The following is a 26,694-nucleotide window of genomic DNA, read 5'->3' as shown; positions in this document are numbered from 1 at the left end:
TCAGCACAAGGACCATTTAGTGGTATACCTTGATGGTAATGGAGCCAGATTGCGATATTGCATCAGTAGCATGCTCAGCGGGACCATCCCCCTGGGCGTGCACATTCTTTTTCCTTCCAGCCGGCCGTGACGCGGTCGGATTGGGCTGCCCCTGCAGGGCAGAATAGAGTAAGATGCGCTCTAAATGGTTAGCTAGGTTAGAAGTTGAACGGACTTTGTGGCCCAGTTCTGCAGAGGCCAACCTGTTCCTGGCAAGCTTGACCGTTCCGGACCCAATCCGTTTGCGCGCGCAGCTCCATGAGGAACAGCCCTCCCAACCTGATGCTCAGCACAAGCACCATTTAGTGGTATACCTTGATGGTAATGGAGCCAGATTTGCGATATTGCATCAGTAGCATGCTCAGCGGGAGAGAGAGAGAGAGAGATTCCATTTTCAAGTCGCCTGAGGCCTTCTACAGACCCATGTTGACCGGTCAGCTACCCGCTGCCCAAGGGGAGGAAGGTGGTGGACGGTGTGGAGGGGGAGGAGAGACCATCCCCCTGAGCCTGCACCTTCTTTTTCCTTCCAGCCGGCCGTGACGCGGTCGGATTGGGCTGCCCCTGCAGGGCAGAATAGAGTAAGATGCGCTCTAAATGGTTAGCTAGGTTAGAAGTTGAACGGACTTTGTGGCCCAGTTCTGCAGAGGCCAACCTGTTCCTGGCGAGCCTGGCGGTTTCGGACCCAAACCGTTTGCGCGCGCAGCTCCATGAGGAACAGCCCTCCCAACCTGATGCTCAGCACAAGCACCATTTAGTGGTATACCTTGATGGTAATGGAGCCAGATTTGCGATATTGCATCAGTAGCATGCTCAGCGGGACCATCCCCCTGGGCCTGCACCTTCTTTTTCCTTCCAGCCGGCCGTGACGCGGTCGGATTGGGCTGCCCCTGCAGGGCAGAATAGAGTAAGACGCGCTCTAAATGGTTAGCTAGGTTAGGAGTTGAACGGACTTTGTGGCCCACTTCTGCAGAGGCCAACCTGTTCCTGGCGAGCCTGACGGTTTCGGACCCAAACCGTTTGCGCGGGCAGCTCCATGAGGAACAGCCCTCCCAACCTGATGCTCAGCACAAGGACCATTTAGTGGTATACCTTGATGGTACTGGAGCCAGATTTGCAATATTGCATCAGTAGCATGCTCAGCAGGACCATCCCCCTGAGCCTGCACCTTCTTTTTCCTTCCAGCCGACCGTGACGCGGTCGGATTACTCTCCCGCCCTATCATTCACCTTGTCAAGCACGTTTCACCAACTGGACAAGCCTCTGGTGGTAGATCTCAACGCAACCCAAATCCTAAGCCGGCCTAAGGCCCCGCACTTCCGAGGCCACCACACCTGGATCTTGTAACCAACCTGCCCTGAAACTCTCCCGCCCTATCATTCACCTTGTCAAGCACCTTTCACCAACTGGACAAGCCTCTGGCGGTAGATCTCAACGCAACCCAAATCCTAAGCCGGCCTAAGGCCCCGCATTTCCAAGGCCACCACACCTGGATCTTGTAACCAACCTGCCCTGAAATTCTCCCGCCCTATCATTCACCTTGTCAAGCACCTTTCACCAACTGGACAAGCCTCTGGCGGTAGATCTCAACGCAACCTAAATCCTAAGCCGGCCTAAGGCCCTGCACTTCCGAGGCCACCACACCTGGATCTTGTGACCAACCTGCCCTGAAACTCTCCCGCCCTATCATTCACCTTGTCAAGCACCTTTCACCAACTGGACAAGCCTCTGGCGGTAGATCTCAACGCAACCCAAATCCTAAGCCGGCCTAAGGCCCCGCACTTCCGAGGCAACCACAACTGACCTGCCCTGTGACTCTACAACCCTCAGCTTCACCAGGTAAGGCATCTTGCCCCCACTGGACAGGCCTGTCAGAGGAGGTTTTGTGACGGGCCAAATTGTAGTCCAGCCTAAGGGGGCCGGGCTTTCATGCCACTACAGTCCCTCCTTGTGTCCGCAGGACGGACTGGCCAGGGTCAGCTCAGCGGCAAGCCATTTTGTAGTTGGACCTGGTGGCATGAGGGGTTGGAGGCCACCAGGCTTTGTCCTTCTCGTACAGACTGCGCTGTTGCTCCCAAAGTGGGCCAAGCAAGACGCAGGCCAAAGGGGAACGGTCACCAGCCCATGACATATACAAAATCAAGAGTACCACGCTCCCCCCCACTCCCCACTAAATCTTCTTGGTCTCTCCTTTGCGTCGTACGGTAAGCAAAAAAAGCAATGGAGAAGCAGGGAGTTGAACCCTGGACTTCATGCAAGCGCGCCAAGTAGTGCGAAGCAGGCACTCTGCCACTGAGTTACATCCCCATTCGTGACCGCTATCCCCAACCTGCTCATACAGCCAACAATATTGTTGCAAGACGCTGATGTTGTCCCCGGCTACCTGTCCTGCTCCTGCGTCCAGCTGCCAAGGAAGAGACGGCACGAAACGGGCACCAAAGGCGAAAGCGTAGGCCGAATTGCGCAGAGACAAGCGCTGCAGAGGATGTGCAAGGTCCGTGCGAGGAGAGCCAAGTCGCAACCGCGCTTTCGCACTCGAGCTCCTAGGCCGCATCGTTTGCCCGAGAGGACTGCGCTGCGCACGAATTAGGTGCGCGTGGAAAAGGCTCAGCCGCGCCACGTCAAGCTCTCTCTGTGTCTCTCGCCGAAGCCGCAACCCCAAAGATACTGCCGAAGAAATCGTCGCAGCGTAGGCGGGGCAGGCAAGGACAAACACAGATCATGCATAAGCGAAAGAAAGACGAAAAGAGTGCCCAGGTCCCGCTCCTTCCCCGCCCTCACCGCCGCTCGACGACCGCTGTCGTCCGCCTCGCGAGCTTGTCGACCGTCCTCGCCAGGCGTGGCCGGTCCTTGGCACAGTCGACGCCGTCGAGGCGCTCCAGGGTGGGCGCCGCCTGCATGACGACGGCGCGATAGGCGGCGCGGCGCCGGTACCATGCGTCGGGGAGCGCCCGGCGGAACTTGACGTCGAGGGCCTGCCACGCCGAGCTGTGCGTCGCCGGGTCGGCAAGCGTCGAAGCAGAGAGGGCCGTGGGGAGGTCGTCGGGGTGCAGGATGCGGTGCTCGGTGTGCGAGGGAAGGAGGGAGCCGGACGGCGGGACGAGCGGAGGGTAGAAGGCGAGCGTGAACGGGTTCATCCTGGTGGAGGAGGAACGACGGCGAGTCAGTCACGGCGTCGACCGACCCGAGAGGAGAAGCTGCGGGACGAACCGCATGTCGAACGACTCGAGCTCGGTCAAAGTCGCGAGGACCACGGCGAGCGGGCGCGCCTTGGCGATGCGCGCGCCGACCAGGCTCAACTTGGTGAGGCGCACCAGGCCCGACAGCGGCGAGATGTCCTGGATGAAGTTGTAGTCGAGGTTGAGGACCCGGACGTTGGGCACGACGGCGGCAAAGTCGGCCGGGAGCGACTCGAGCTGACACATGGCCAACTCGAGGTACGTGAGGTTGTAGAACTTGTCCGACGGGAACGACGACGGCAGGGGGTTGCCCGACAGGTAGAGGCGCTTGACGTCGCGCACGTGGGCCATGGCGACCGTCCTGTCGCGGCGGGAGGAGGGCAGGTCAGTCTCGACCTCGAGCAGGGACGAGGAGGCATTGCGAAAGTGCACGCACAGGGCGTCGCCGGACTGGTCCCGCACGCTCAGGTTCTCGAGCTTGCGCATCTGGTCCGTGCCGACGAGGTTGCCGAGCCGGGCCGAGTCGACGTAAAGCGTGCGCAGCTTGGGCGCGAACGCAACGTCGAGCTCCGAGAGCGGGTTGTTGCCGAGCCGGAGGACACGAAGGCGGGAGAGCGGCCGACGAGGCGCGAACGTCGCGAGGTGGTTGTGGTCTGTGATGCGAGCGTGTCAGGGCAGGCTCGAGAACGGAACGAGGGAGATCAAGGCGCACCGAGGTCGAGTGTCGTGAGCGACACGAGGCGCTCGGCGCCGTCGACGTTGACGAGCTTGTTGCGCGAGAGCCGCAGGGTCTCGAGGCGCGACCTGCGGGACTGTCCGTCAGGGCGCATTCTCCTGCAAGAGGCTGAGTTAGAGGCCACGCACCAGGTTGTTTGCCCGAGGTTGACGTCGACGAGAGCGTTGCCTCGAAGGCTCAACTTGACGAGCGAGTCGAGGCCGCCAAGCCCGTCGAGGCTGTCGAGCTGGTTACCGTCGAGCTTGAGCTCGCGCAGGTGCCGCAGGCTCGAGAGCTGGTGGACCGAGTCGAGGTGGTTGTCGATCAAGTCGAGGCGCTCGAGGTTGGCGAGGTGCTGGAACGACGTCAGGCTCGTGAGGCGGTTGGACGCGACGAGGAGCGTGCGCAGCGTCTTGGGGATGCCCGTCAGGTACGACAGCTCGTTGTCGTTCCTGCCGAGCGGGCCGGTCGAGGCAAGGGTCAGTGCGGGTCGGACGACAGAGTTTGACGGAGCCGGGACGTACAGGTTGACCTCGTCGAGCTTTGGCAGGAACTCCTTCATGCGGACGACGCTGTCGGCCTTCTTGCCGCTCAAGTCGATGCTGCGCAGGCTGGCCCAGTCGGGCTCGAACGGCTCGACGTCGGTGATGTACTGGACGAGGCGGTCGTGCGACACGGCGAACGAGCACTCGGTGAGGAACGTCGCGTTGTTGGACTGCGAGTGCGAGCGCGTGAAGGTGCGCGAGGTGGCCCTCGAGCGGGTCCAGGCGGGCGAACAGGCGGAGGTGGATGACGCGAGGGAGGGTCCAGGCAGGTCGCGCGAGAAGTGCGTTGCCGCCGGCGTGTCGTCGGGGCCTGCGTCGAACGGAGCAAGAGTCAGAGCTTGTACGGACACGATCGACAAAGGGAGAGCCAGGCGCACCGCGAGCGAGGCTGCTGAGGGCTGCGACAATGCCGCTCGTCCGCCTCGAGCGGCCCTCGCCTGCCCCGAGGTTCTCCTGCGTGATCGTCTGGTCGACGTCCCCCTGACCCTCCTCATCGTCCTCGCTCTGCGTCTCGAAGGCCTCGTCGAACTCGAGCGACCCAGGGCCCTCGCCCGCTCCGGCGCTCGAAGCGTCCGGCCCGCTGCCGGCGCTCGCACGGCCGAGCTCGAACTTGAGGCGGCTGCCGAGCGGGCCGAGCGCAGGACCAAGACCATGGCCCGATCCGACGGCGACGAGGCCCTCGATCTTGCCCGACGTTTTGCCGTCCGAGAAGGACACGCTGCGCGGGACGCGGGGCGGCTCGGACGTCGACCGCAGCGGCGTCGAGGTGCCGGCGGCGGCATCGCCAAAGACGCTCGGGGCGGACTGGGCGCGAGTCGGCTTGAGCGCCGAGCGTGGAAATGGCGGCGCCGAGACGGCCTCGGCGGAACGACGCGAGGCGCGCGAGCGACCGGCCGGTGTGGCCGGGCTAGCGCCCGGAGCAGGGCGTCCTGCTGGCGACGGCTCGACGGTAACCTCGGCCGTGACCTCGGGCGACGGGCACGGAGCGGCATGCGCGGCGGCGTACAAGCCGAGCATGCTCGGCTCGGCGAGCGGGTCGTCCTCGCTCTCCTCCTCCACGTCGTCCGCACCGTCGGCGCCGACGTCGGCCTTGAACCGCTTGTCCGCCTCGCGCCGCTTCTCCTGCGCCCCGCCGCGACCCCACGTCGCCGAGTCCTCGCTCTCGAGCACGAGCTGCGGCCCTGCGGCGTCCTCCTCGACAGGTCGCTCCTCGGCGGGAGGGCGCTCGAAGTAGCACGCGCCGACAGGGGACGGCTGCGGTGCGGCGTCGGCGGCAGGGGCGGTGCTCGACGCCGGGAGCGGCGGCGTGCCCTTGGTGATGCCGAGGCCCGAGAGGTCGAGGGCGGCACTCGTGCGCGAACGCGAACGCGTGCGGCGCGTGACGTGGGAGTCGTCGGCGACCGCGCCGCGAGGCAAGCTGCCGCTGCCGTCGCCTGCGCGCGGCAGTGCGTCCAGGTCGATCGAGCCGGCGCCGCAGGAGGCTTCGGCGTCGACGTCGACAGGCGGCGTGAGGGCGGCCGACGCGGCGGCTACGCCCGACCCGTCGGCCGAGCGCAGCTCGCTGAAGTCGCGGAACGGGTCCTCGTCGTCCTCGTCCGGCGCCGCAGCCGACTCGGCGGCGGCGGCGACGGCGGCGACCGGCTCCTCCTCCTCCTCCTCGGCGACAGCCACCTGCGCCGCGAGCCTCCTCGGCGTCTTGATCCACCGGCCCTGCCCCGCGTCAAAGACGAGGCCCTTTTCGCGAGCCGAGGCGCCTGCGCTCGCGAGGAGGAGCTGCGTGTCGCGCGACGCCGGGTTGAGCGTCGTGAGGGACGGGTGGCGACCGTGGCCGCGAGGACGAGCTGCAGAGGAGGATGCAGGCGGCACCGATGCGGCGGACGAATCGGTCGACGAGGCGGCGCTGCGAGCGGTTGCGGCGCCGAGGTCGGGCTGCTCTCGCTGGTGCTCGCCGCCGACGCCCGGTGCACTCGCCGTCGCGGCGGCGACGTCGTCTGCGTCGGTCCCGAACAGCCTGCGCGCCTGCGTGCGCTTGAGGAGGCTGCCGGGATCGTGCGCCCGCCCTGAGCCGTCTCGGCCGGCGCCGCCCTCGCTCGACCGCTTCTTGTCGCCCGCGCCGATCGGCGTGCGCGCAAAGTGGCGGCGGCCGAGGCTGCCGCCTCGCTCTTTGGCGGCGCGGACGCTCGGCGGGAGGCCGAGCGCGAGCGAGGGCGAGCCGGGGAGGGGAGGGAGGTGGGCGTGCGCGGGAGCGAAGGTGGAGGAGGACGTCGAGAGGGGTGCGGGCGAGGAGAGGACGGAGCGGAGCGAGGCCGAGGCGGCTGCGGCGAAGTAGGCGGGCTCGGGCGTCGAGGTCGAGGGGCCTGGGACGGGGTGGCGGAGCGCAGGTGGCGAGGAAGGAGGGGTGGTGCTCTGGACGCGCGCGAACCGCGGCCGAGCGGTCGATACGGGCGAGGGCTGTCGATTCGAGGGCAGTCAGTGGACCGCTCTGCTCGGGAGAGGACCAGAACAGGAGAAGAAGAGAGAGAAAGAGCACGCACCTCGTCCTGCTGCTCGATGGACCTCTCGCCGCCGAACCTCCTCGCCTCCCTCTCCTCGACCCTCGCCCTGATCCGCTCCATGACCGCGTTCGCCTCGTCCATCCTCGCCTCGCGGCTCCTCGCCGCGCCAGGCGACCTCGGCGACTCGACGCTGCTCGACACCCCGGACGCCGACGAGCCACGCGAGCGCGCCGAGTCGGGCGCGGGGAGGAGCGCCGGGAGCGAGGGCAGGTTGAGGCCAGACGAGCGCAGGAGCGCCGAGGTCGACGCCGAGGGCGTGTAGGCCCGCGCTCGGCGCAGGGCGGGCGTCATCGAGCGGCGGCGCGCCGAGACGGGCGACGTCGACTTGTCGGCCCGGCTGCGGTTGCCAGTGCGGCGCGGGCGCGACGGCGTGCCGCGCAGCGCGAGCGACGAGTCGTTCTCGCCGTCGCCGTCGTCGAGGCCGTCGGCGGGCCCAAACTCGGGCGGCTCCTCGCTCAGGATCGACAGGTCGCCGAACCGGGCGCGCTCGCGCTCCGAGCGCGGGCTGAGCCGGATGCGCTTGGCCGAGCGCTTCTCGCCCTCGTCGCCGAGGAAGCCCTCGTCGCTCGTGTCGTGCTCGGTCCCGGCGCCGGCTCGAGGCGACAGGTGCCGAGGCGGCGGCGCGCCCTCGCGGAGGTACGTCTCGCGGTTGTCGGCGAGGTCGTCGATGTCGTCGACGAGCTGGGCGAGGTGAGCGCGCGTGAGGGTGTCGTAGGTCGGCTGGAAGAGGCGCAGGGGCGAGGGCGGCGGCGGGAGGGCCGTGGCGGCGCTGCCGCCGACGGACGAGAGGGCGGGCGAGGGGAAGGGGATGCGCGCGGGCGAGGCGGGCAGGGCGCGCGGCGAGGGCGGGAGAGGAAGGCCGAGGTGGATGGACGAGTGGGCGGCCGGAGGTGAGGGGAGCGCCGGGGCGCTGCTGCGGCGGCTCGGCCGCGAGTCGTCGCCGTCGCGCGCGAACGACGAGCGGCCCTCGCCGTCCTCCTCGTCCTCGTCACTGCTCCACCCAAGGCCGGGCTGCCCAGGCCCAGCGAGCCCAAGCGCATCGCCAAAGTCGCCGTGCCCGCCGGCGCCGCCGCCGCTGCCGCCCTCCTCCCGCTCCTCCTCGGACACGTCGTCCTCAGACGCGTCGTCCGACTCGCTCGTCGTCGTCGCGTCCATGTGCGGCGGCGGCACGAATGGTGCATCGTCGCTGCTCTCTTGCGCCTCGCTCTGCTCGCGCTCGCGCTCGCGCTCGGCGGCCGAATCGACGCGCTCACGCTCGGGCGAACGCTCAGGCTCGTGTGCCGGCGCAGGCGCGGACGCGGGCGCCGACCGCTTGAGGAACCGGTCCCGCCTGCCCGGGCCCGTCGGCGCCGGCGCGGGTCCCGCACCGCCTGCCGCACGGTGCACGGGCGTCGCGTTGCCGGGCGCGGCGTGCGGCGTCTCGAGGAGGCCGGGCGCCGCCGACGAGCGGGCGGCGACGGGCGTCGCGTCGGTGTCGGTGCCGGTGTCGGTGCGAGCCGGCGAGGGCGAGGGCGAGAGGAGCGGGAGCGATTTCCAGCTCGTGCGCGGCACGGGGTCGGGAGGGGAGAAGGTGAAGAGGGGGAGGGACGGCGCGGCGTGGGTCGAGGGAGGGAGAGGCGGTGCTGTAGAGTCGGGCGTGCGAGAGTTAGTGCTCGCGGCCTCGAGTCGAGGGCAAGGGAAAACACGGCGACGCACCTCGTACAGGCGGACTCGGGGGCTCAAACAGGCCCAACAAGCGGACCTTGCTCTGCGGCAGCGGCACCTCCTCGCGCCCGTTCCCCTCGCCCTCGCGCTGCGCCTCGTCCCCTCCCGCCGCCGCGTCAGGCGCCGAGAACAGCCCGGCGTTCGGGCCCCGGAGCGCGCGCACGGCCGCCGCGAGCTGACCCTCGTCCTGCGCGCCGCCGCTGCGCTCGACGATCGAGTTGACGACGCACGTGCCCGCCGAGCCGACCGAGTCGTCGTTGACGGCCGCCGCGTCGTCGTCGCGGTCGTCGTGCCCGGTGTCGCGCAGGACGACCGAGCCGCTGCCCGAGACGTTGCACGACTCGTGCTCGACGACCGACATGTCGCGCGTGCCGTTCGGGTCGGCGAGGGACGGCGTCGCGGTCGCCGTGGTTGAGGTGGACGCGGTGAAGGCGTGGCGGAGGCTCGAAGGGACGCGGGGCTGCGTCTTGGGGAGGGACGCGTATGATGCATCGGGGAGGGGTGGGCGTGTCGGGGTCGACAGGGCGGACGTAGAGGTGGAGGAGGAGGAGGAGGGTGGTGGAGGAGGCGAGGCGGGTCGGAGCGTGTGGTCGCGCGGGACGACGGTCGACGAGCCGGCCGAGGCGGACGAGGGGAGGGCAAACGTGGTCGATGCGGTCGAGCAGTCGGTCTGGACGGCGTCTTGCCCCTCGTCGCCGCCGCTGGCATGGTCGGGCTCGCACCACTCTTCATCCAACTCGGGTCGGAGCCACGACGGGGTGGCCGGCGGGTCAGGCTCGGCAGCGGTGGCGGCGGTGCCACGGCGCGCGAGGGTGCTCTGCTGCGGTGTGACGCGGGTGGGCGTGTCGAACTGGCCGAGGGCCGAGTCGGTGAGGAGGAGGAAGTCGAGTGAGGGCGGCGGAGGGGTCGCGGGGGACGAGGGCGACGACGACGACGAGTCGGGCGAGAAGCGCGTCGCGGGCGACAGCAGGAGGGCCTGCATCGCGTGCGCTGTCCGGCTCACGCTCTCTGTGGCGCGTCGAGAGAGGGAGCGGTGTGAGGCGAGAGAGAGGTCGAACCTCGGCCAAGAGGCGCGACAACAACAGGTCGCATCGCTGTGCTCCCACTGAGCCCGGCCAGACGATGGCCGCCGTACTCGGTCGAGCTGCAGCCTACGCGCTCCCCCTCGCCACAGCAGCCCTCGCCGCGACGGCCCTCGTCCTGTCCTTCGTCGTCGTCCTCGCCCTCACCTCGCGATCCCGCCTGCGCCAACGAGCACCGCACCAGCGCACCGCCTTCCTCAAGTGCCACCTCGGCCTGTCGACCGACCAGGCCACCGCCACCCGCCTCGTCGGCCTCTTTCACCCGTACTGGTGCGTCCTCCCTCGTCCTGCTCCTCCTCCTCTGGACCCCCCACCTCGGCTCACCTCGTCCCACTCCCCCCTCGCCTCGCAGCAATGCCGGCGGCGGCGGCGAGCGCGTCCTGTGGACCGCCCTCGCGTGCATGCAGCGCGACCTCGCCGCGAGTCCGACCCCGACCGCGTTCGTCGTCTACACGGGCGACGTCGGGTCCCACGACGGCGCCGTCACCAAGGCCGACATCCTCGCCAAAGTCGAGGTGCGTCCCTGCGCATGTCCTCCTCTATCGACCACGCGGCCGAGAGACGCTGACCGGCTCCCGCTCGTAGGCCCGGTTCGGCGTCGCCCTGTCGCCCGACTCGCTCGCGTTCGTCCCGCTCACGCGCCGCTGGCTCGTCGAGGACGCGACCTACCCGCGCCTCACCCTCCTCGGGCAGTCGCTCGGGAGCGTTATCGTCGCCCTCGAGGGCCTCGCGGGCCCGCAAGGCGTCGCGCCCGACGTCTGGATCGGTGCGTCCCTCTTTCTCCTATTTCTTCATGCCTCGAACTCGACGACTGATGCCTGTCGCCCTCCTCTGCAGACACGATGGGCTACGCGTTCGCCTACCCGCTCGTCAAGTGGCTGCTCGGCGTGCCCGTCGGCAGCTACACCCACTACCCGACCATCAGGTGCGTCCCCTTCCTCCTCCTTCCCCACCGAGCGAGCGCGCCAGCTCACACGCTCCCCTCCTCTCCCCGGCAGCACCGACATGCTCTCGCGCGTCCGCTCGCGCACGGCGGGCCACACGAACCCGTCGTCGATCGCGTCGAGCGCCGTCCTGTCGCGCGCAAAGCTCGTCTACTACACGGCCTTTGCGCGCGCGTACCGGGCGAGCTTGGCCCGGGCCGACACGCTCATGGTCAACTCGACGTGGACGAGGCGGCATGTCGTGCGGCTGCTTGGCGGTGGCGAGGGCGAGGGCGAGGGTGAGGTGGTCGTGGCGCCCGACGAGGGTCCGAGCGACGCAGCCGCGGCGGTGTCGTCGCCCGACGGCCTGCGCCAGCGCCCCACCGCCTCGAGCGTCGTCAAGAAGCAGCAACCGTCCACGAGCCTGCCCCGCCGCACGCCCCGACCGCGCGTGCGCACCGTCTACCCGCCGTGCGACACGGCGGCCCTCACCTCGTTCCCCGCCACGACCTCGTCGCGGGTCCCGAGCCCGACCTCGCCCATCACGATCCTGTCGCTCGCCCAATTCCGCCCTGAGAAGGAGCACGCGACGCAGCTGCGCGCGTTCGCCGAGCTCGTCTCCCCCTCGTCGTTGTCGGCGCCCTCGCTCCTGCCCATCACGCTCGACCCAACGCGCCTGCGCCTCGTCCTCGCCGGCTCGGCCCGCCACGCCGCCGACCACGCGCGCGTCGCGGCCCTGCGCACGCTCGCCGACGAGCTCGGCGTCGCAAGCCAGTGCGAGTTTGTCGTCAACGCGCCGTACGACGACGTGTGCGCGCTCATGCGGCAGGCGAGCATTGGGCTGCACACGATGGTCGACGAGCACTTTGGGATCACGGTCGTCGAGTTTCAGGTGCGCCCTCGCTCTCTCTCTCTCTCTCTCTCTCTCTCTCTGTGCGCCTCTCGTGGGCGCGTGCGCTCCCGGCTGTGGCTCCTCAAGGCGAAGCTCTGACGGTGATGCACCCTCGCTCGCAGGCAGCAGGCCTGCTCACCCTCGCGCACCCGTCTGCCGGGCCCCTCCTCGATATCCTCGTACCCTCGTCCTCTCCCTCGCACGGCACCGGCCCAACCGGCTTCCTCGCCACCTCCTCCCCCACTTCCTCCTCCTCCTCGTCCACCGAGCGCCACCTCCCACCCCACCTCGCCTTCGCGACCTCTCTCGCGCACATCCTCGCGCTCCCCGAGGCCGAGCAGGACGCGGTCCGGGCGCGCGCGAGGGAGAGCGCCCAGGCACGGTTCGGCGTCGAGGCGTTCGAGCGCGGGTGGATGGACGCGTGGCGAGAGCTCGAGGGGCGGATTGGCGCAGGGGCGCAGGACGAGAGGGACGGCAAGAGGAGAGAGTAGAAGTGCGCCATGTGATATTACATTGTTGCGCTCGCGGCAGTGTACAAGAGTGGCCCGACGAGGGAGAGAGAGGGGGCTCTAGGCGGTGCACAACAGGATGACGAGCGAGAGACGGGCATGCTTGAGGATCGAGGGGTGCAGGGGATGCTCGGCGAGGGGGCGAGGGTTCAGTCGAGGGGCTCGGCGGTGACTTCGGCGTCGTCGCTCCGCAAAAAGTCCCGCAGCGCGAGCGGGCGAATGTCGAACTTCTGCAGGACGCGAGACAGACGTGTGTCAAGTCACGCTCGCACGAGTCTCGAGAGCGCGTCGTCGACGAGAAGCTGGACGTACCCCGGCCTGGACCTTCTCGAGGTCGACCTGGCCGTTGGCGAGGTTCTTGCGCATGTACTCGCGCACCGGGACCTGCACAACGAGCCGGGTAAGCGCCTGTGCGAGAGAGAGAGAGGAAGGAAAGAGAGACGTCGAGGGACGAACCATGGCCGCGTTCCGACACGCCTCCTTCAAGTCGCTCCCGCTCAACCCGTCCGTTTTCTTGACGAGCGCCTCGAGGTCGAACCCGGGCTCGAGCCGGATGTCCTTGAGCATGAGGGTGAGGATGTTGCGGCGCTGGTGCGCGTCGGGGAGCTTGATTGCGAACCGCTTGGGCATGCGGCGCAAGATGGCCGAGTCGATGTCGTTCGGGCGGTTGGTCGCGCCGAGGACGAGGATGCGCGTGTCGTTGCTCGTCGTGAGACCGTCCCACATCGACATGAACTCGGCCTTCCTGTGGGTGCGGGCAGGTCCGGGTCAGGCCATGTCGTGCCGCCACCGCCGCCGAGGAAAGGAGAGCACGCACATCATGCCCGTCACCTCGTGGTCGGCCCGGCTGCGCTCGCGCAGGAACGAGTCGATCTCGTCGATGAAGATGATCGCCGGCTGAAGCTTGTGCGCGAGCGAGAAGAGGGCCGCAACGAGCTTGTTCGACTCGCCGAACCTGCACCGGCGCACGGGACGAGGTCAGCTTCGGCCAAGAGTGCGTGACGAGGCGCTCGAGGGGAAGAGGGACGCACCATTTGTCGGTCAACGTAGAGACGTGCATGTTGATGAAGGTGGCGCCCGACTCCTTGGCGAGAGCCTGCGCCGCGAGGGAAGGGCCAGTCAGTATCTCGTCCGTGGCTGATTCGGCCTCGAGGCGGCGCACCTTGGCGAGCATCGTCTTGCCGCAGCCCGGCGGGCCGTACATGAGGACGCCCTTTGGCGCGCCAAAGAGCCCGGCGGCGCTGTCGAACAGCTGCGGGTACACGAGCGGGAAGATGACGGCCTCGCGCAGCTGCGAGATGATGGGGTCGAGGCCGCCGATGTCTGCGTCGCCACCGGATCTTCGGTCAGCTCGGCTCGACACAGGTCTCTACAAAGGGAGTGGGAGGGGCCGGGACGGACCCTGGAACGAGACGTGGATGTCCTCTGCGGCGACGACCTCGCCCGCGATGATCTCCTCGTGCTCGCTCAGGTCGAGCGACGCGAGGTCGATGCCGAGCTTGCCGAGCGTCTCCTTGGACTTGGCCTTGGACTCCTTGCGCTTGCCCTTGGCCGGGTCCATCTGGTTCATGACGACCTGCGCGAGTCGCACGCGGCGCGGAGGAGGGAGGCAAGGGGTCGGGTCAGCTCACGTTCGGGAGAGCTGTGGAGACGGGTGGGATCGGGGCGCACCTTGAACGCATAGTAGAACAGCACTTGCGAGACCTGCGCGTGCCGTGGCGGACGAGGGTCAGTGTCGTTCGGGTCGGGCGGCGATGAGGCGGAGGAAGAGGGAGGGACGCACCGCAAAGAGGCCGACGTCGAGCAGGAGCTTCTTGGACTGCGTCGAAGGTGCCATGGCTCTGATCTGGTGCGCTGCGCGGGCTCAGCAGGCGAGAGTGCAGCGGCGAGAGTGAGAGCTGCCTTCTCGCTCGCCGGTCGCTGCTTGACCCGGACGGCCTTCCTCCTACTCTCTCGTGCGCCCAGTGGAGCACGTCGAATCGAGCTGCAGCTCTCTCCAGCATACGCAAGACCTGCGCGGCAGCGCCCCGAGCTGTACTCGTCGAGGAGCCACGGGGCGTCCGGCTCTCGCTGGCTTTCTCGCCTCTCGCACCGGGTCCCTCCCGCCCGCTTCGAGTAGCGAGCGCAACTCGACTCGGCTTCTGCTTTGAGTGCGCGGGTGCGGCGACCGGGCGTGTCGAGGGCCGGCGTGGATGGCCGCCGCCTCTTCGTCTCCAGACGAGCGCGCACTTGCACGTGTAGGCAGGCGACCGAGCCGGGCTTTCCTGCTGCGGTGGGCACGCGTCCTGTTCCGCGTTGGCGTGAGCGGCGACGTGCTACAACAACCCGGTACGTCCCGCCCGCACTACCTCGTCCCTCCCTCTTTGTGTCCTCGCGGATCCTGACCGCCCTCTCGCCGCGCAACAGGCTGCTCTGCAACACGAGACGCTCGGCTTGACCGTTCCCATCATGTCGGAGTTGGAGAAGGACCTTGCTCCAGGACACGGGCGCGCCGGCACGGCTGGTCCTAAGGCGGCCGCACAGCTCTTGCGCCACCGTCTCCCTCTTTCACTTCTCTCGCTCGCTCCTTTCTGTCGAGCCCAGCTCTCGTGCTGCGACCGCCTGCCTTCCGGCTGCCGCGCGCGACATCGTCGGACCGCCCTGTCGAAGCTATGGCGGCCTGTCTCGCACCGTCCCAGCCGCCACGAGCGCCGCAGGGCGCGACGGCTGCGCCGACGTCCTTATCTCGGTCAAGGGCGGAGGCTCGGGCTGCACCAACGTTGCTCTCTCGTCGCGGTGACTGCTGCGACCGCCAACGAGCACTGCGCCACGTCTCTGATTGCGCCGCTCGAGCGAGGAGGGACGATCCCCCGGAGTTGGAGAGTGCGGGTCGCGGAGCGGAGCAAGGTTGAGCGGGCAGTTGGCGCTTGCGCTGGCTGCGGGCTCGCTTGGTACTGTAGCAGCGCTGGGAGCGAGCATGCGCAGAGCGACAGGGGGCCAGTGCACGAAAGCGCGACTTGAAGTCCGTCGAGAGAGATATCAAGGGAGAGGCACGGCCGGCGGCTCAGCCCCTTCAGTGCAGCAGCTGGGCACTACGTAGCTGGGCATGCGTGGCTGCGGCGCAGGGCTCAAGGGAGCGAGAGCTCGAGCAAAGTGCGGGGTCGTTTCGAGCGGGGAGGAGGAACGAGAGGCTCGCGGCTGGGTCGACCACGCCCAGCCCAGCAGCGGGCCCCTGGTACTCGACTTGCACCCGCCTGCACCACCAGTCGACCACCAGCACACGCGCGCACCCGCCCACCGCCTCCTTCGACCGAGCCGCGTCGTCGTCGCTGCTCCTCCCCCTTGTCTCTCCGCCCTCCGAGCTCCAGCTCGTCCTCTCACCCTCGCCTCGGTGCGCACGCCGGCGCCCGTCCGCGATGGACTACGACCTCGCACCTAGCGGCTCGGCCCACCTGCCCTACGGCGACGAGTCGTCCGGCAGCTCGGGCGACGGCGGTTCGTCCTCTTCCGACTCGCACCCGTCCCCCGCCGACTCGAGCTACGGCCCGCACGACTGGGGCGTCGACTTTGCCGCGCTCGGCGTAGCAGCAGCCGGTCCCGCGTTCCACCACCACCACCAGGCCGCCGCCGTCCTCAGCCACCACTCGGCTGCCGCCGCCGCCGCCGTCAAGTTCGCCCCGCGGCCGCACTCGCACCAACTCGGCCAGCAGCCGCAGCACGACGCGCTCGGCACCGCCTCGAACGACTTCTGGTCCGCACCCGTCGCCCAAGCGCCGTTTGCCGGCGCCGCCTCGTCGACCTCGTCCGCCGACAGCCCGGCCGCCAACCCCGAGAGCAACGGCACCCGCGACTACTTTGCGCATGCCCGGCAGGGTCACGAGCGCGTCGGCATGGACTTTGACGACATGGTGCACGAGGACGTGTGCGGGTGCGTCCCTCGCCCATCGTTGTCCTCCTCCCCGACCACACACCCCTTGTCCTCCCGCCGCAGCTCGCCTTTGTGCGAGCGCGACCTGGGCGCCTCGCACCTTTCACTGACACTTGCTCGTCTCCGTCTCGCCCGACAGACCTTCCACCCTCACTTCACCGACCGAGACCGTCCCGACCCCTCTCTCGACGCACGTCTTCTCGCAGGCCGCTCCCGCCGCCGCCGTCCACGCCTTCCACCCGCTCACGGCCGCCTCGATGTCGGCCAATGCTGCGTCCCTGTCCAACCCGATCGACCTGTTCGCCGTCAACGCCGGCATCGCCCCGAGCCTCACGTCGGCCCAGACGCCCTCGCCGCTTCACTCGCCCGCGACCGAGTACCCGATGCCCGCACTCGTCAGCGCCACGTCGACGGCCCCGGCGACGCGCTCGTCGAGCGTCGGCCGCTCGCGCGCGAGCATCGGCGGCGGCGGCGGCGGCCCTGGCGGCGAGGCCGAGACGAGCATGCGCGACCTGAGCCTCTCGCGCCGCAGCGACGCCTGGTCGTCCTCCGGCGGCGGCGCTCCTGTCGCGCCGCACGCTCCTCCAGCCTCATCGAGCACGAGCACTAGCGCGCACGCGGCCAAGGCGGCGCTCCACCACGCGGTCGGGCCGTCGGTCAACCTCGTCGCGCGCGACGCCGTCCAGGCCGCGCACCTCATCCCGGCGCACTCGAGCCCACCCGCCGAGTCGGTCACGAACGCCGAGCTCGTCGTGCTCGGCGTGCCGACACTCGGCGCCAAGTCGCGCGTCGAGACCCAGATCAAGATCAGCCTCGCGCTCGTGCGGCCCCGGCACGGCGGCGGCGCTGGGGGCGGCGGCGCGAGGGTCAGCGACGACATGGTCATGGTGGACGGTGGGCTCGATGCGCGGGCGGCGGACGACCTCGAGCGGCTCGGGACGTGGAGCCACCTGCGGCTGCCCAAGAACCTCGCGCTCAAGAGCAAGCCGGGCAAGCAGTTGAGCGCCGCGGCACTCGCCAAGAAGGCCAAGCCTGGTACGTCCCCTTTCTCTCTCCCCCGGAAGGCCGGCGAGCCCCGTACTGACCTTTGCCGGCGTGAGCAGAACCTCCTGCCGAGCAGATCCTGTCGGTCGACGTCGCCGTCGTCTCGGCCACCGACCCGTCCCAGTCGATCTACATCTGCGACAACTGCCAGGCGCGCGAGCTCAAGCGCTCGCTCCGCAAGAAGGACGCCAAGGGCAAGACGTACACGGCGCCGGCGCCCGTGCCCGACGTCGACTCGCCGCAGCGCGACGAGGCCGAGGAGCGCAAGAAGGTCGTCGTGTTCAACGCGCAGGAGCTCGTCGAGTTCGCGTCGGGCGAGATCGTGCTCCCGACGAGGGTGACGTGCTACTGCCGTCACCACAAGGAGAAGCGCGGGTTCCGGTGCGTCCCCTGGTCCTTCTTTCTCTCTCTCCCTCACAGAACTGACTCGACTCGTCGCTCGCAGCGTCACGTACACGTTGCGCGACCACCGCGGCGTCGTCGTCGCGACGGGCTCCACACCGCCGATCATGATCACCGACGACCACAAGACCAACACGGCCGCGTCCAAGACGGCCTCGGTCGCCTCGCTCGCCGCCGCCGCACATGGCGTCGTCGCGCACGACGAGCGCTCCGCCGCCGCCGCGCAGGCTAAGCGCAAGACGAGCAAGTCGGCCGCGTCGACGCCCGCACCCGCTCGCAAGGAGCGCCGCGACAAGGCCGGCTCGCCGGCCTCGGGCACGACGACGCCGTCGGCGCACGCCTCCGGGCGCCCTCGACGCGCCGCGACGACTCGCTCGAGGCGAGGCGCGACCGACAGCGACGACGAGAGCGGCGAGGTCGGCGGCGCGGCGTCCGAGGCGACCAAGAAGGTGCGGCCGTACGACGCCGACCAGCGCCCGGCGAGGGCCCAAGGGCGCAAGTCGGCCGCCGCGAGCGCGCAGGCGAGCAGGTCGCCGACGTTCGCCATGACGCCGCTGCGGCAGGCGTCGCCGGTCAACTTTGCGCCGCCGCACCCGTCGCAGTCGCAGGCGTCGAGCCGCGCTCCGTCTACGGGCATGCAGACGCCGCAGACGATGGAAGGCGTCTCGCTCCCGCCGCTGCCGCACCAGGTCGAGTTGGCGCTCGGGCTGGGCGGCATGGAGGACTCGCTCATGGTCGACACGCCGGCCCAGCAGCAGCAGCAGCAGCAGCAGCAGCCGAGCGGCCTCGTGTCGTACCTCGGCGACGGCGCGCGGCACTCGGTCTCGTCCGACGTCGACTGGCGAGCCAACCTGTCGACGCCGCCCATGTCGCCCGGCGGCTCGACCGGCCCGTCCGAGTCGTACCACTCGCTGTTCAGCGGGTTCCCGTCGCCTGTCGGCTCGTCGCGTGAGCTCGCGCCGACGCCGTCCGCGCCGGGGTCGGCCATCCCGTCGTTCGCCATCCCTGCGACCGAGCCCATGCCGACGAGCCTCACGCCGAGCTGGACGATCCCGCAGCAGCCCGAGCAACTCCTGCCGCCGTCGCTCCCGCCCCGCATCACGCACCTCATCCCGGGCGAGGGCCCGGTGCACGGCGGCATCGAGGTGACCGTCCTCGGCGAGAACTTCGTCCAGGACCTGACGTGCGTGTTTGGTGACAGTGCGGCCGTCCCGACCCACTACTGGTCGTCGAGCACGCTCGTCGCCGTCCTTCCGCCGTCGGCCAACCCGGGCCCCGTCGTCGTCAGCATCAAGGGCGTCCCGCTCACGGTCGAGCCGGGCAACGGCCTCCAGCTCTTCACGTACAAGGACGACTCGGACCGCTCGCTCCTCGAGCTCGCGCTCCAGGTCGTCGGGCTCAAGATGACGGGCCGCCTCGAGGACGCTGCCGCCGTCGCGATGCGCATCGTCGGCAACAGCCCGAGCGGCGCCGGCGCGCCTGGCGCAGGAGCCGGCGGCATGATCGGCGGCGGCTCGACGCCGGGCTCGCAGCACAGCCTCGGCGGCGGTAGCGCGACCGACACGGCGGCGCTCGCCGCCACGCTCAACGCCGCCGCGTCCTCGGTGTACGCGACGCCTGCCGCCTCGCGGGCCACGTCGCGTCGCTCGAGCTTCAGCAGCACAGCGTCGCCGCGCACCTCGTCGGCCCCCGTCCCGCCCGCCAACGCGTTCAGCGGCGAGCCTCGGGGCTTCGAGGGGATCGTCATGAAGTTCCTCTCGCTCCTCGACCTCGACCCGTCCCTCCTCCCCGGCGCGGCCCCGTCTCTCCCCTCGTCGCGCCCGCCCATCTCGCTCGCCAACGCCCAGCAACACACGCTCCTCCACCTCGCCACGGTCCTCGGCTTTCGCCGCCTTGTCGCGTTCCTCGTCGCTCGCGGCGTCACTCTCGACAAGGAGGACCGCAATGGGTACACGGCGCTCCACTTTGCCGCCCTGTACGGCCGCGTCAACATCGCGCGCCAGCTCCTCGACGCCGGCGCCGACGTGCGAGCACGCACTCGTGCCGGCAAGACGCCGCTCGAGGTGGCGCAGGACCGCGACGACGTCGACGTCGAGGAGCTCCTCCTCGCTCGCGGCGCCGTCAGCCCGGCGGGCGCGCTCGTCGCGACGCCGACGGCCGCCACCGTCCTCCAGCTCGCGAGCCCGACCAGGAGCTTCCTGCGCCTGAGCGACGCCGGCGACGAGAGCGAGGACGCGGCGACCGAGTACGCGAGCGACTGGACCGTCGACGCCGACTCGGACCTGTCGGACTCGGACATCGACGACGCCGACGATCGCGACGTGTGGGACGACAGCGAGGCGCAAGACGCCGACGAGTCGGCGTTGGACGAGACGTCGCCCGTCCGCAAACCTCGAGTGCGCTCGCGCCAGGTGTCGAGGAACGCGTCGTCCGCCTCGCTGCACCACCTCGTCGAGGCTGAACACGTCGAGGTCGTCGAGCACAAGCGCTTGCCCAGGTTCCGGCGGCCGTCTCTGCCAGGTCCGTCCTGCTCCTACTCCCCTTCCTCTCTCCTCGCGTCCTCACTGACTCGCGTCGCCTCGTTGCAGTTCCCGACGCCGCCGTCGACGCCATCCCTGTCGGCGAGCCTGTCGCCCCTCAATCGCGCCCTCCTGTGACGCCGCTCAACCACCTCGCGTCGGCCTCGTCGTCGTGGCTCTCGGCCAAGCTCAAGCCGACCGTCCAGCCGGGCCTCGACAAGCTGCAGCCCATCGCGGGCAGCGTCACGGGCGCGTGGGAGAAGGCCAAGGCCAACCGCTTCGGCGTCCCGACGATGCACATGCCCGAGCTCACGGCCTTCCACGCCATGCCCGCCGCCCTCAGCCGCCACATGGGCAGCGGCCCGAGCACCTCGAAGACGAAGCGTCGCCGCGCCGCGACCGTCAGCGAGTCGCGGTCGCCCGCCGGCGACGTCGAGCCGGACCTCGGCGACGAGGCCGACGAGTCGAGCACGCCGTTCGAGCGTCTCTCGCTGCGCGACTGGCGTGCGGCGTTCCAGGCCCCGGCATGGTGGACGACCAAGGCGCCCTCGTCGCCGCCGCCGCAGTACTCGCCACGCGACGAGCTCTCGGCCGCTGCGTCGGGCGCGTCCGACGACAAGCCGGCACTCGACGACGACGAGGCGAGCACGTCGGCGATCGACACGGCCTCGTCTCCTCGATCTGGCGCCACCACGCGCCTGCGCATGCGCCGCCGCACGTCGGCCGTCTCGCACGTCTCGGACGACACCGAGGTCGACGCCGAGAGCGACGCCGGCAGCACGTTTGGCGCCGTCGACTCGCCGCTGCAGGTCGGCATCCGCTCCGACGCAATGCTCCTCGCCTTCTGGTTGCCCGTCCTCTGTGGTGCGTCCTCAGTCTCTCTCTCTCTGTGTCTCCCTCGCGCTCTCGTCGGGCCTCACTCGAGCGACGAAACTGACACTTGCTCGTCCTGCAGTCGCGCTCTACTTTGCCTGGACCCGGTGGGCGACGCAGGTGCAGCCCGTCCTCGACACCTTCCTCGACACGGTGTTGCCCTACACCATGCGCCGCTAGCCGGCGAGCCGCCTTCCTCCCCTCGCGCCCTCTCGCCCGTATACTCGTCCTCGTTGTTCTTTCGTGCTCCCCTCTTTCGTACCACCAGCGTTTCCTCGTCGAGCAATGTAGCACAGCTTCTCTCTATCTCTCTCGATGCGCTCGCGATGCCCTGCCCCGCTCAGAGAGCCGCAGAGTGAGTCAGCGAGAAAAGTCCGGCGAGATGCGAGGCGGCCCTCCCGTCCGTCCTTCTACACGTGCGCTCCCTCTCAGCCCTCCCACTCGCGGACGGACGCCTCGATGATCGGCCTCCAGTACTTGCGGCTTGCAAAGTCGGACTGTGCGTGCGCAAGGTGGCGCGAGGAAGGATGACGGGAAACGCGGGACGGCGAGGAAGGGCGCGACGAGGAGGACGGGGAGGGACGATCATGGCGACGACGAGAGTCGAAGAGGGGCAGGGGCAATGAGGGAAAGGTCAGTCGAGGCTCAGGACTCGTCCAATCCTCGGCGAGAGGAGAGAGAAGCGGGGCGCACCTGGTACTGCCAGACGGCCCTGCGCGGCAGGAGCTTCTTGCCGTCGGGGCGCTTCCACTTCTTCATGCCCTCGACGCCCGAGTCCTCGATCGCCTTGACGATGGCGCGGAACAGGCGGTTGGCCGAACCGTCGTGCAGCCGGTGACCGTACCCGTGCGCGACGACGACGGCGAGCTGGCGATGTTTTTCGCCGTCGTCGCCGCGGAAGTTGGTGAGCGCGACCGAGACGTCGGCCTGGATCTCGGACGTCCAGGCGCGCTCGATGGCGAACCACTCGGGTGCGGTGCCCTCGGGCGTGCGCTCGATCTGCTCCTCGAGCGAGACGGGCGCCGACGCAAAGCCGAGGCTGATCATCGAGTGCTTGCTCGACTTGGTCTTGATGCTGCAGGACGAGGGAGGAGAGGCAAAGATGTTAGAGTCGGCTCGTAAGGGCTCGAGAGGAAAGATTAGGAGAGGGACGCACACGTCGCCCTTCCAGTCGCGGCGAAGCTGCGGGTGTGGAAACGTCAGGTCCGAGGCCGGCGAGGAAGGCGCCGACGTGCGAGTGGGACGCACCAGGCTCCTCACGTCGAGCGTATCGAGCGCCTTGCGCGACGCGCTCATGTCCTTGTCGAGGAGCTTCATCGACGTCTTGAAGTCGCGGTTGCGCCACGTGCTGCGCGGGAAGATGCGCTCGGCGGCCTCGAGGTCGACCGGCTGGCTCGAGTCCTTCTTGAGGCCCGACGTGTCGACGGCGACTGGGAGGAGCGAGGTGTCAGACAGTGTTGGACGAGGAGGAGGGCGAGAGGGACCCGGGTGGAAGGAGGACGCACTCGTGCGCAGGATCAACTCGATGAGCTCCTTGGGGATAGGGCCGTGGAACGATGAAGATGCCGAGTCAGGAAGCTGGTCGAGCATGTAGCGCGTGACCAGGGACGAGCAGGAGCCCGAGCGCTCGATGATGCGCGGGTTGGCCGTGTCGTTGGCGTAGCCGCGGTCGTCGTGGTGGTCAAAGATGGCTGCGGCGGTACGACAGGGTCAGTCCGTATCTACGGCAGGCCGAGGGGGCAGGGAGGAGGGGACGCACCGACGACCTTGGCGCCTGCCCAGACCGACAGCGGGACGTTGTGGTCGACGAGCGCGATGCCCTCGATGCGGCGGCTGACCTCCTCGGGCTTCATCGGGAGGTCGTCGATGGTGAGCAGGTCGCGATGGCCCGACGACATGCGGGCGTAGTGCAGCGCGAGGCCGTTCTCGGGGCGCAGGTCCAGGGCATCTGCGAGGGGGACGGGTGTGTCAGTTTAGGGAACGAGGAAACGGCCGGGGATATCACAAGGGCGTACCTTCCTCGCGTTGGAGCAGCGCGACAGCCTTCCTGGGCTCAGGCAAGTGCGTGTACATGTACGAGAGCGCCAGAGCCGAAACGAGGCTGTCGGCGTCGGACGCCTCGTTGCCCATGACGACGACCCAGTCGGAGGCCGAGTTGTTGCGCAGGGCGTGGAGAAAGTCGGCCTGCACAAGGGAGGTGCAAGTCAGCGGACCGAGTAGTCGACACGAGAGGGCGGCGGCGCGAGGGAAGGGCCGGCGCGCAGAGAGGGGGGAACCTCGCAAGTGCGAGTGCAGGGAGGCAGGGGCGCACCTTGTTCTGCTTGCTCCATTGCGACAGGTGGCCCGTGCCGATCTCGGGCTCGTCGCGAGGGATGCGCGCCGAGTCGTGGGCGTCGTCGAGTGCAGATGACGGCGTCGAGGTGAGGAGGATCTGGTCGCGGGCGTCGAGCTCGGCGGGGCGCGCAGCCGCAAGGGCAGGTAGCAGGACAGCAGCAGAGCTGAGCAGCTGGGGCCAACGCATCCTGGCGGTGAGGACGAGGCGGTGGAGAGCAGAAGTGTGGGCTGATGAGGCGGGTCGCTCGGCCGCACGTGCGGCCAGTCTCACCATTCTGGCGGTGCTCTGCAACGTCGAGTAGGAGCCGAACGGCGGCCGGGACGATGCTCTCGTGGCAAGAACAGCAGGGACATGGACAAGATCTTGCAGCACTCGCGTCGAGAGAAACTGATGTAGAGAGAGAAGCGGTCGCTCGTCGAGACTGGCGCACTGCGCACAGAGTTGCAGCCACATGCTATGTACGAAAGGAAAGAGGAAATGAAACAGGAAAGGAAAGGGGGGGGGGGGGGGGGGGGGGGCCGGAAGAGAGGAGGAGAGGAGAGGCTCGTGCGCAGTCTAAAGTCCGGCGTTCTTCGAGATGGACCCGCGCCAGAAGTCGCACTTCTCCCTCTGGCTCGTGCCAAAGTCGGTCAGGCTCGACGTCTTGATGACTCGAGGGTCGGCCGTCGAGAGGAGGTTCAGCGGCATAGTGAGGTTGAAGAGCATCTCCTCGCTCGAGTCGTAGGTCGGCCACGACGGGTTGATCGTCGAGTTGGCCGGGTTGTCGTTCGGGTTGTACGACCGGATGAAGCCGCCGATGGCGCCGGCGAACGACTGGATCGACGAGACCGACTTGGTGCCCGTCCACAGTTCGCCAGAATAGTACTGCAGGTCGAACGCGTGCGTGGCCGGGCCGTACGCGAAGCGGCTTTTGTACGCCGATGTGCCGAACGCCTCGACGCTCCAGTAGGTAGGGCAGCTGCAGGGCGAGACGAGTCAGCTCGGGCCAGGAAGAGGGAAAGGAGGAGGAGGAGGGAGAGGAGGAGGAGGAACGTACACGAAGGTCGAGTCGGCGATGATGCTCGAGATGCGCGCGAACGTGTTGCCCTTCGACGACGAAGCACTCGAGGCCGGGTACTGCTGGGCAACCGACTGACGCTCCTCGGCCGTGATGAGGGGGAAAAGCCCGGCGAGCGTCGAGTCGAATTGTGCGTCGAGAGCGGCGGGAGAGGTTGTTGTGTCGTTCTGTAGGGTCGGGTCGGTGAAGATGAACCCTTCGTCGGCGTTGCTGTTGCCGTAGAAGACGTCCTGAGGGCGTGCGGTCCGTCAGTACGGTTTGAGAAGGTCGAAGAGGACGCGGGACGCACGCCGTTGAGGTTCTTCTGGCCCTGTTTGAGGAGGACCGACGCCCGCTTTGTCAAGAACGAGCCGTCGACGACGGGAACGTAGGTCCAGGAGCCGAACGGCTGGTCCTGCGAGAGCTTCCCGCTCGCGGCGGCGAGCGCGCCGGCGTCGACCGACTCGAGGCAGCGGAAGGTCGACTTGTCGCCCGTGCAGTTGGTCGCTGCGACGAGGTCGTTGTATCTCGACTCGGCCCAGGACGACGTCGCCTCGACTTGAAGAGGGAGGAAGACCGAAGCGCCGAGCGCCGCCTTGAACAGGGGCTTCTTTAGGCCGAGCGCCTTGACCGTGTTGCCGCCCTGCGCCAATCAGACGTCGTCAGACTCGGTACGCTCGTGAAAGAAACAGGAAGGGAGGAGCCAGAGGGGACGCACATTGGCCAGGACCTGGTTGAGAACAGAACCTGCGCCCGCCGACTCGCCAAAGATGGTGACGTGGTCCGAGTTGCCGCCGAACTTGTGGATCTGGTCCTGGACCCACCGTAGAGCGTGTTGCTGCGGCAGAGGAGAGCGCGTGTCAGTTTGCTCGCCGGCTGGGCCCAGAAGAACCTCGAGAGCGAGCGCGAGGACGCACCTGGTCGAGCAAGCCCGCGTTCGTGACGCCGTTCGCGACCACCTCGCTGCCAGCGAGGAAGCCGAAAGGTCCGAGGCGGTACTGGATCGAGACGAGCACGACCTTGTTGCCGATGTGCTGCAGGAACTGCTCCCACTGGATTTGCGCGTCCCCAAAGGCAAAGCCTAATATGCGCGACCGAGAGACGGTCAGCTCGCAGTTTGACGACACACAGGCTTAAGGGAAAAGTCGACGCACCTCCACCGTGAATGTAGACGACGACGGGCAGGTCGGCGCCCTCGCACGAGCCCGCTGGCGCGACGACGTTGAGGAACAGGCAGTCCTCCGACTGGGTCGCGGACGGCGCAGTCGCCGCCTCGGTGAGCACGCCTTGCGTCGTCGTGTTGGCGCCGACCTGCGAGATGTAGCACACGTCGCCGAACTTGGCGGCGAGGATCGGGCTCGAGTCGCTCGAGTTCTTGGACGGCGTGCGAGGCGCCTGGAACCGCTCGGCCGTCGCGTACCGGATGCCGCGCCACTCGTACATGCCGTAAGTCTCGTTGAGGACGCCCTGGTACCGCGCATAGCCGAGGTCGACGACAGGAGGTGGCTCGGACGGGTCGGTGCGCCGCGAGAGGGGGAGAGGCGACGCGAGCGCGACGTAGAGCGCGGCGGCGAGAGTCGCCAGCGAGGCGAGCCGGACGAGCATGGCGCGCAAGGTGCAGGTCGCGTGCGAGAGTGTGCAGAGCGAACTCGAGCCGTCGGTCAAAGGCGCACCGTCCCCGCTTTCTCGATCCGCACTCCGGCGGCGCCGGCGGCTTCCCCACTCCGAGCTCGAGGTGCGAGCGGAATATTGCGGCCGGACGCTTCCGCCGAGACAGACACGTCTGTACCGAGGAGCGTCGCTCGCCGAAGAGGAGGCGGTCTGTGCGTACAGCAGGGGGCCAAAAACAAAAGAGCTGGAGAAGCAGGGAGTTGAACCCTGGACTTCATGCAAGCGCGCCAAGTAGTGCGAAGCAGGCACTCTGCCACTGAGTTACATCCCCATTCGTTGCGTCTGCTGGCCAAAATGTACGTCCAGAGCCCGCACACATCTAGACCGACAAGACGACGCTTTCCGGCAGACGATGCCCACGGCGTGCTTGCCGCCAACTCTTCAACGTTGCAGAGCCCGCCAGCTCACAGACCAGGGCGACAGCTGCTGCATTGACGAGCGACGTCAGAAACATTGAGACGCTTTGCTCGAGCGAATCGACGCCCGACGTCGACGACCTCTGCCAATGCCCCTACGACACAAGCCCGCAGCGCACGCCCTCAGTGGTCAGCGGCGAGCAGCACTCGGCTTGCGGCAATGCAGCTGCAGCTCGAAGGTCTGCACGCGCCCCTCGCTCGCGCCGCGATGGCACCTCCATCATCCGCTCGTCCGGGCGTTGTCTCTGGCCGCCCTGGCTCTGCCACTGCACCTTCTGCGGCATTGCGAGCCTTTCCTTTGGCTACAGCACAACCTGCTCAGCTTGCGCGCCGGCCGCCTCGCCGCCTGCG

At 68.4% G+C, this 26,694-nt stretch overlaps 6 protein-coding genes and 2 non-coding genes across 8 annotated transcripts; 2 read left to right on the top strand and 6 right to left on the bottom strand.

Annotated features, from left to right (window-relative positions):
• Positions 1-2,257: 2,257 nt before the first annotated feature.
• On the bottom strand, positions 2,258-2,343 carry RHOBADRAFT_t123. The gene has a single exon. It is a non-coding gene; the product is annotated as a tRNA-Ala (tRNA).
• A 470-nt stretch (positions 2,344-2,813) lies between these two features.
• Positions 2,814-4,969, bottom strand: RHOBADRAFT_39560 (uncharacterized protein; the record flags this gene model as incomplete). The annotated part of the gene is made up of 6 exons (XM_018413632.1): positions 2,814-3,174; positions 3,247-3,576; positions 3,652-3,868; positions 3,928-4,027; positions 4,076-4,369; positions 4,463-4,969. The coding sequence occupies 6 exons, from the start codon at positions 4,967-4,969 to the stop codon at positions 2,814-2,816; spliced, it is 1,809 nt and encodes a 602-aa protein (XP_018268545.1).
• A 4,887-nt stretch (positions 4,970-9,856) lies between these two features.
• Positions 9,857-12,355, top strand: RHOBADRAFT_50311 (glycosyltransferase family 4 protein; the record flags this gene model as incomplete). Its single annotated transcript, XM_018415302.1, has 6 exons — positions 9,857-10,086; positions 10,169-10,331; positions 10,402-10,582; positions 10,654-10,741; positions 10,815-11,631; positions 11,754-12,355. 6 exons carry the CDS (start codon positions 9,857-9,859, stop codon positions 12,120-12,122), a joined length of 1,848 nt encoding a protein of 615 aa, XP_018268544.1. The 3' UTR covers positions 12,123-12,355.
• Positions 12,006-14,017, bottom strand: RHOBADRAFT_66951 (uncharacterized protein). The gene is made up of 9 exons (XM_018419129.1): positions 13,924-14,017; positions 13,812-13,844; positions 13,542-13,716; positions 13,303-13,463; positions 13,172-13,236; positions 12,958-13,095; positions 12,597-12,885; positions 12,453-12,524; positions 12,006-12,370 (listed from the first exon to the last, which is right to left on the bottom strand). The coding sequence occupies exons 1-9, from the start codon at positions 13,975-13,977 to the stop codon at positions 12,290-12,292; spliced, it is 1,068 nt and encodes a 355-aa protein (XP_018268543.1). The 5' UTR covers positions 13,978-14,017; the 3' UTR covers positions 12,006-12,289.
• Positions 14,018-15,535: 1,518 nt separating this feature from the next.
• Positions 15,536-21,190, top strand: RHOBADRAFT_55951 (uncharacterized protein; the record flags this gene model as incomplete). The annotated part of the gene is made up of 6 exons (XM_018418098.1): positions 15,536-16,047; positions 16,187-17,082; positions 17,151-17,472; positions 17,537-20,013; positions 20,082-20,876; positions 20,968-21,190. 6 exons carry the CDS (start codon positions 15,536-15,538, stop codon positions 21,063-21,065), a joined length of 5,100 nt encoding a protein of 1,699 aa, XP_018268542.1. The 3' UTR covers positions 21,066-21,190.
• Positions 21,191-21,242: 52 nt separating this feature from the next.
• On the bottom strand, positions 21,243-23,406 carry RHOBADRAFT_55950 (uncharacterized protein; the record flags this gene model as incomplete). The annotated part of the gene is made up of 8 exons (XM_018418097.1): positions 21,243-21,382; positions 21,579-21,960; positions 22,042-22,067; positions 22,134-22,315; positions 22,391-22,576; positions 22,645-22,833; positions 22,901-23,069; positions 23,197-23,406. The coding sequence occupies 8 exons, from the start codon at positions 23,404-23,406 to the stop codon at positions 21,314-21,316; spliced, it is 1,413 nt and encodes a 470-aa protein (XP_018268541.1). The 3' UTR covers positions 21,243-21,313.
• Positions 23,407-23,775: 369 nt separating this feature from the next.
• On the bottom strand, positions 23,776-25,861 carry RHOBADRAFT_18138 (uncharacterized protein; the record flags this gene model as incomplete). The annotated part of the gene is made up of 6 exons (XM_018412408.1): positions 23,776-24,178; positions 24,257-24,507; positions 24,567-24,899; positions 24,975-25,094; positions 25,174-25,337; positions 25,411-25,861. 6 exons carry the CDS (start codon positions 25,859-25,861, stop codon positions 23,776-23,778), a joined length of 1,722 nt encoding a protein of 573 aa, XP_018268540.1.
• Positions 25,862-26,112: 251 nt separating this feature from the next.
• Positions 26,113-26,198, bottom strand: RHOBADRAFT_t122. The gene has a single exon. It is a non-coding gene; the product is annotated as a tRNA-Ala (tRNA).
• Between the last annotated feature and the right edge of the window lie 496 nt (positions 26,199-26,694).

Source organism: Rhodotorula graminis (genome assembly GCF_001329695.1).
Source record: "Rhodotorula graminis WP1 unplaced genomic scaffold RHOBAscaffold_15, whole genome shotgun sequence".
NCBI classification, from domain to species: domain Eukaryota; kingdom Fungi; phylum Basidiomycota; class Microbotryomycetes; order Sporidiobolales; family Sporidiobolaceae; genus Rhodotorula; species Rhodotorula graminis.
This window is presented reverse-complemented; position numbering and strand designations above follow the sequence as displayed.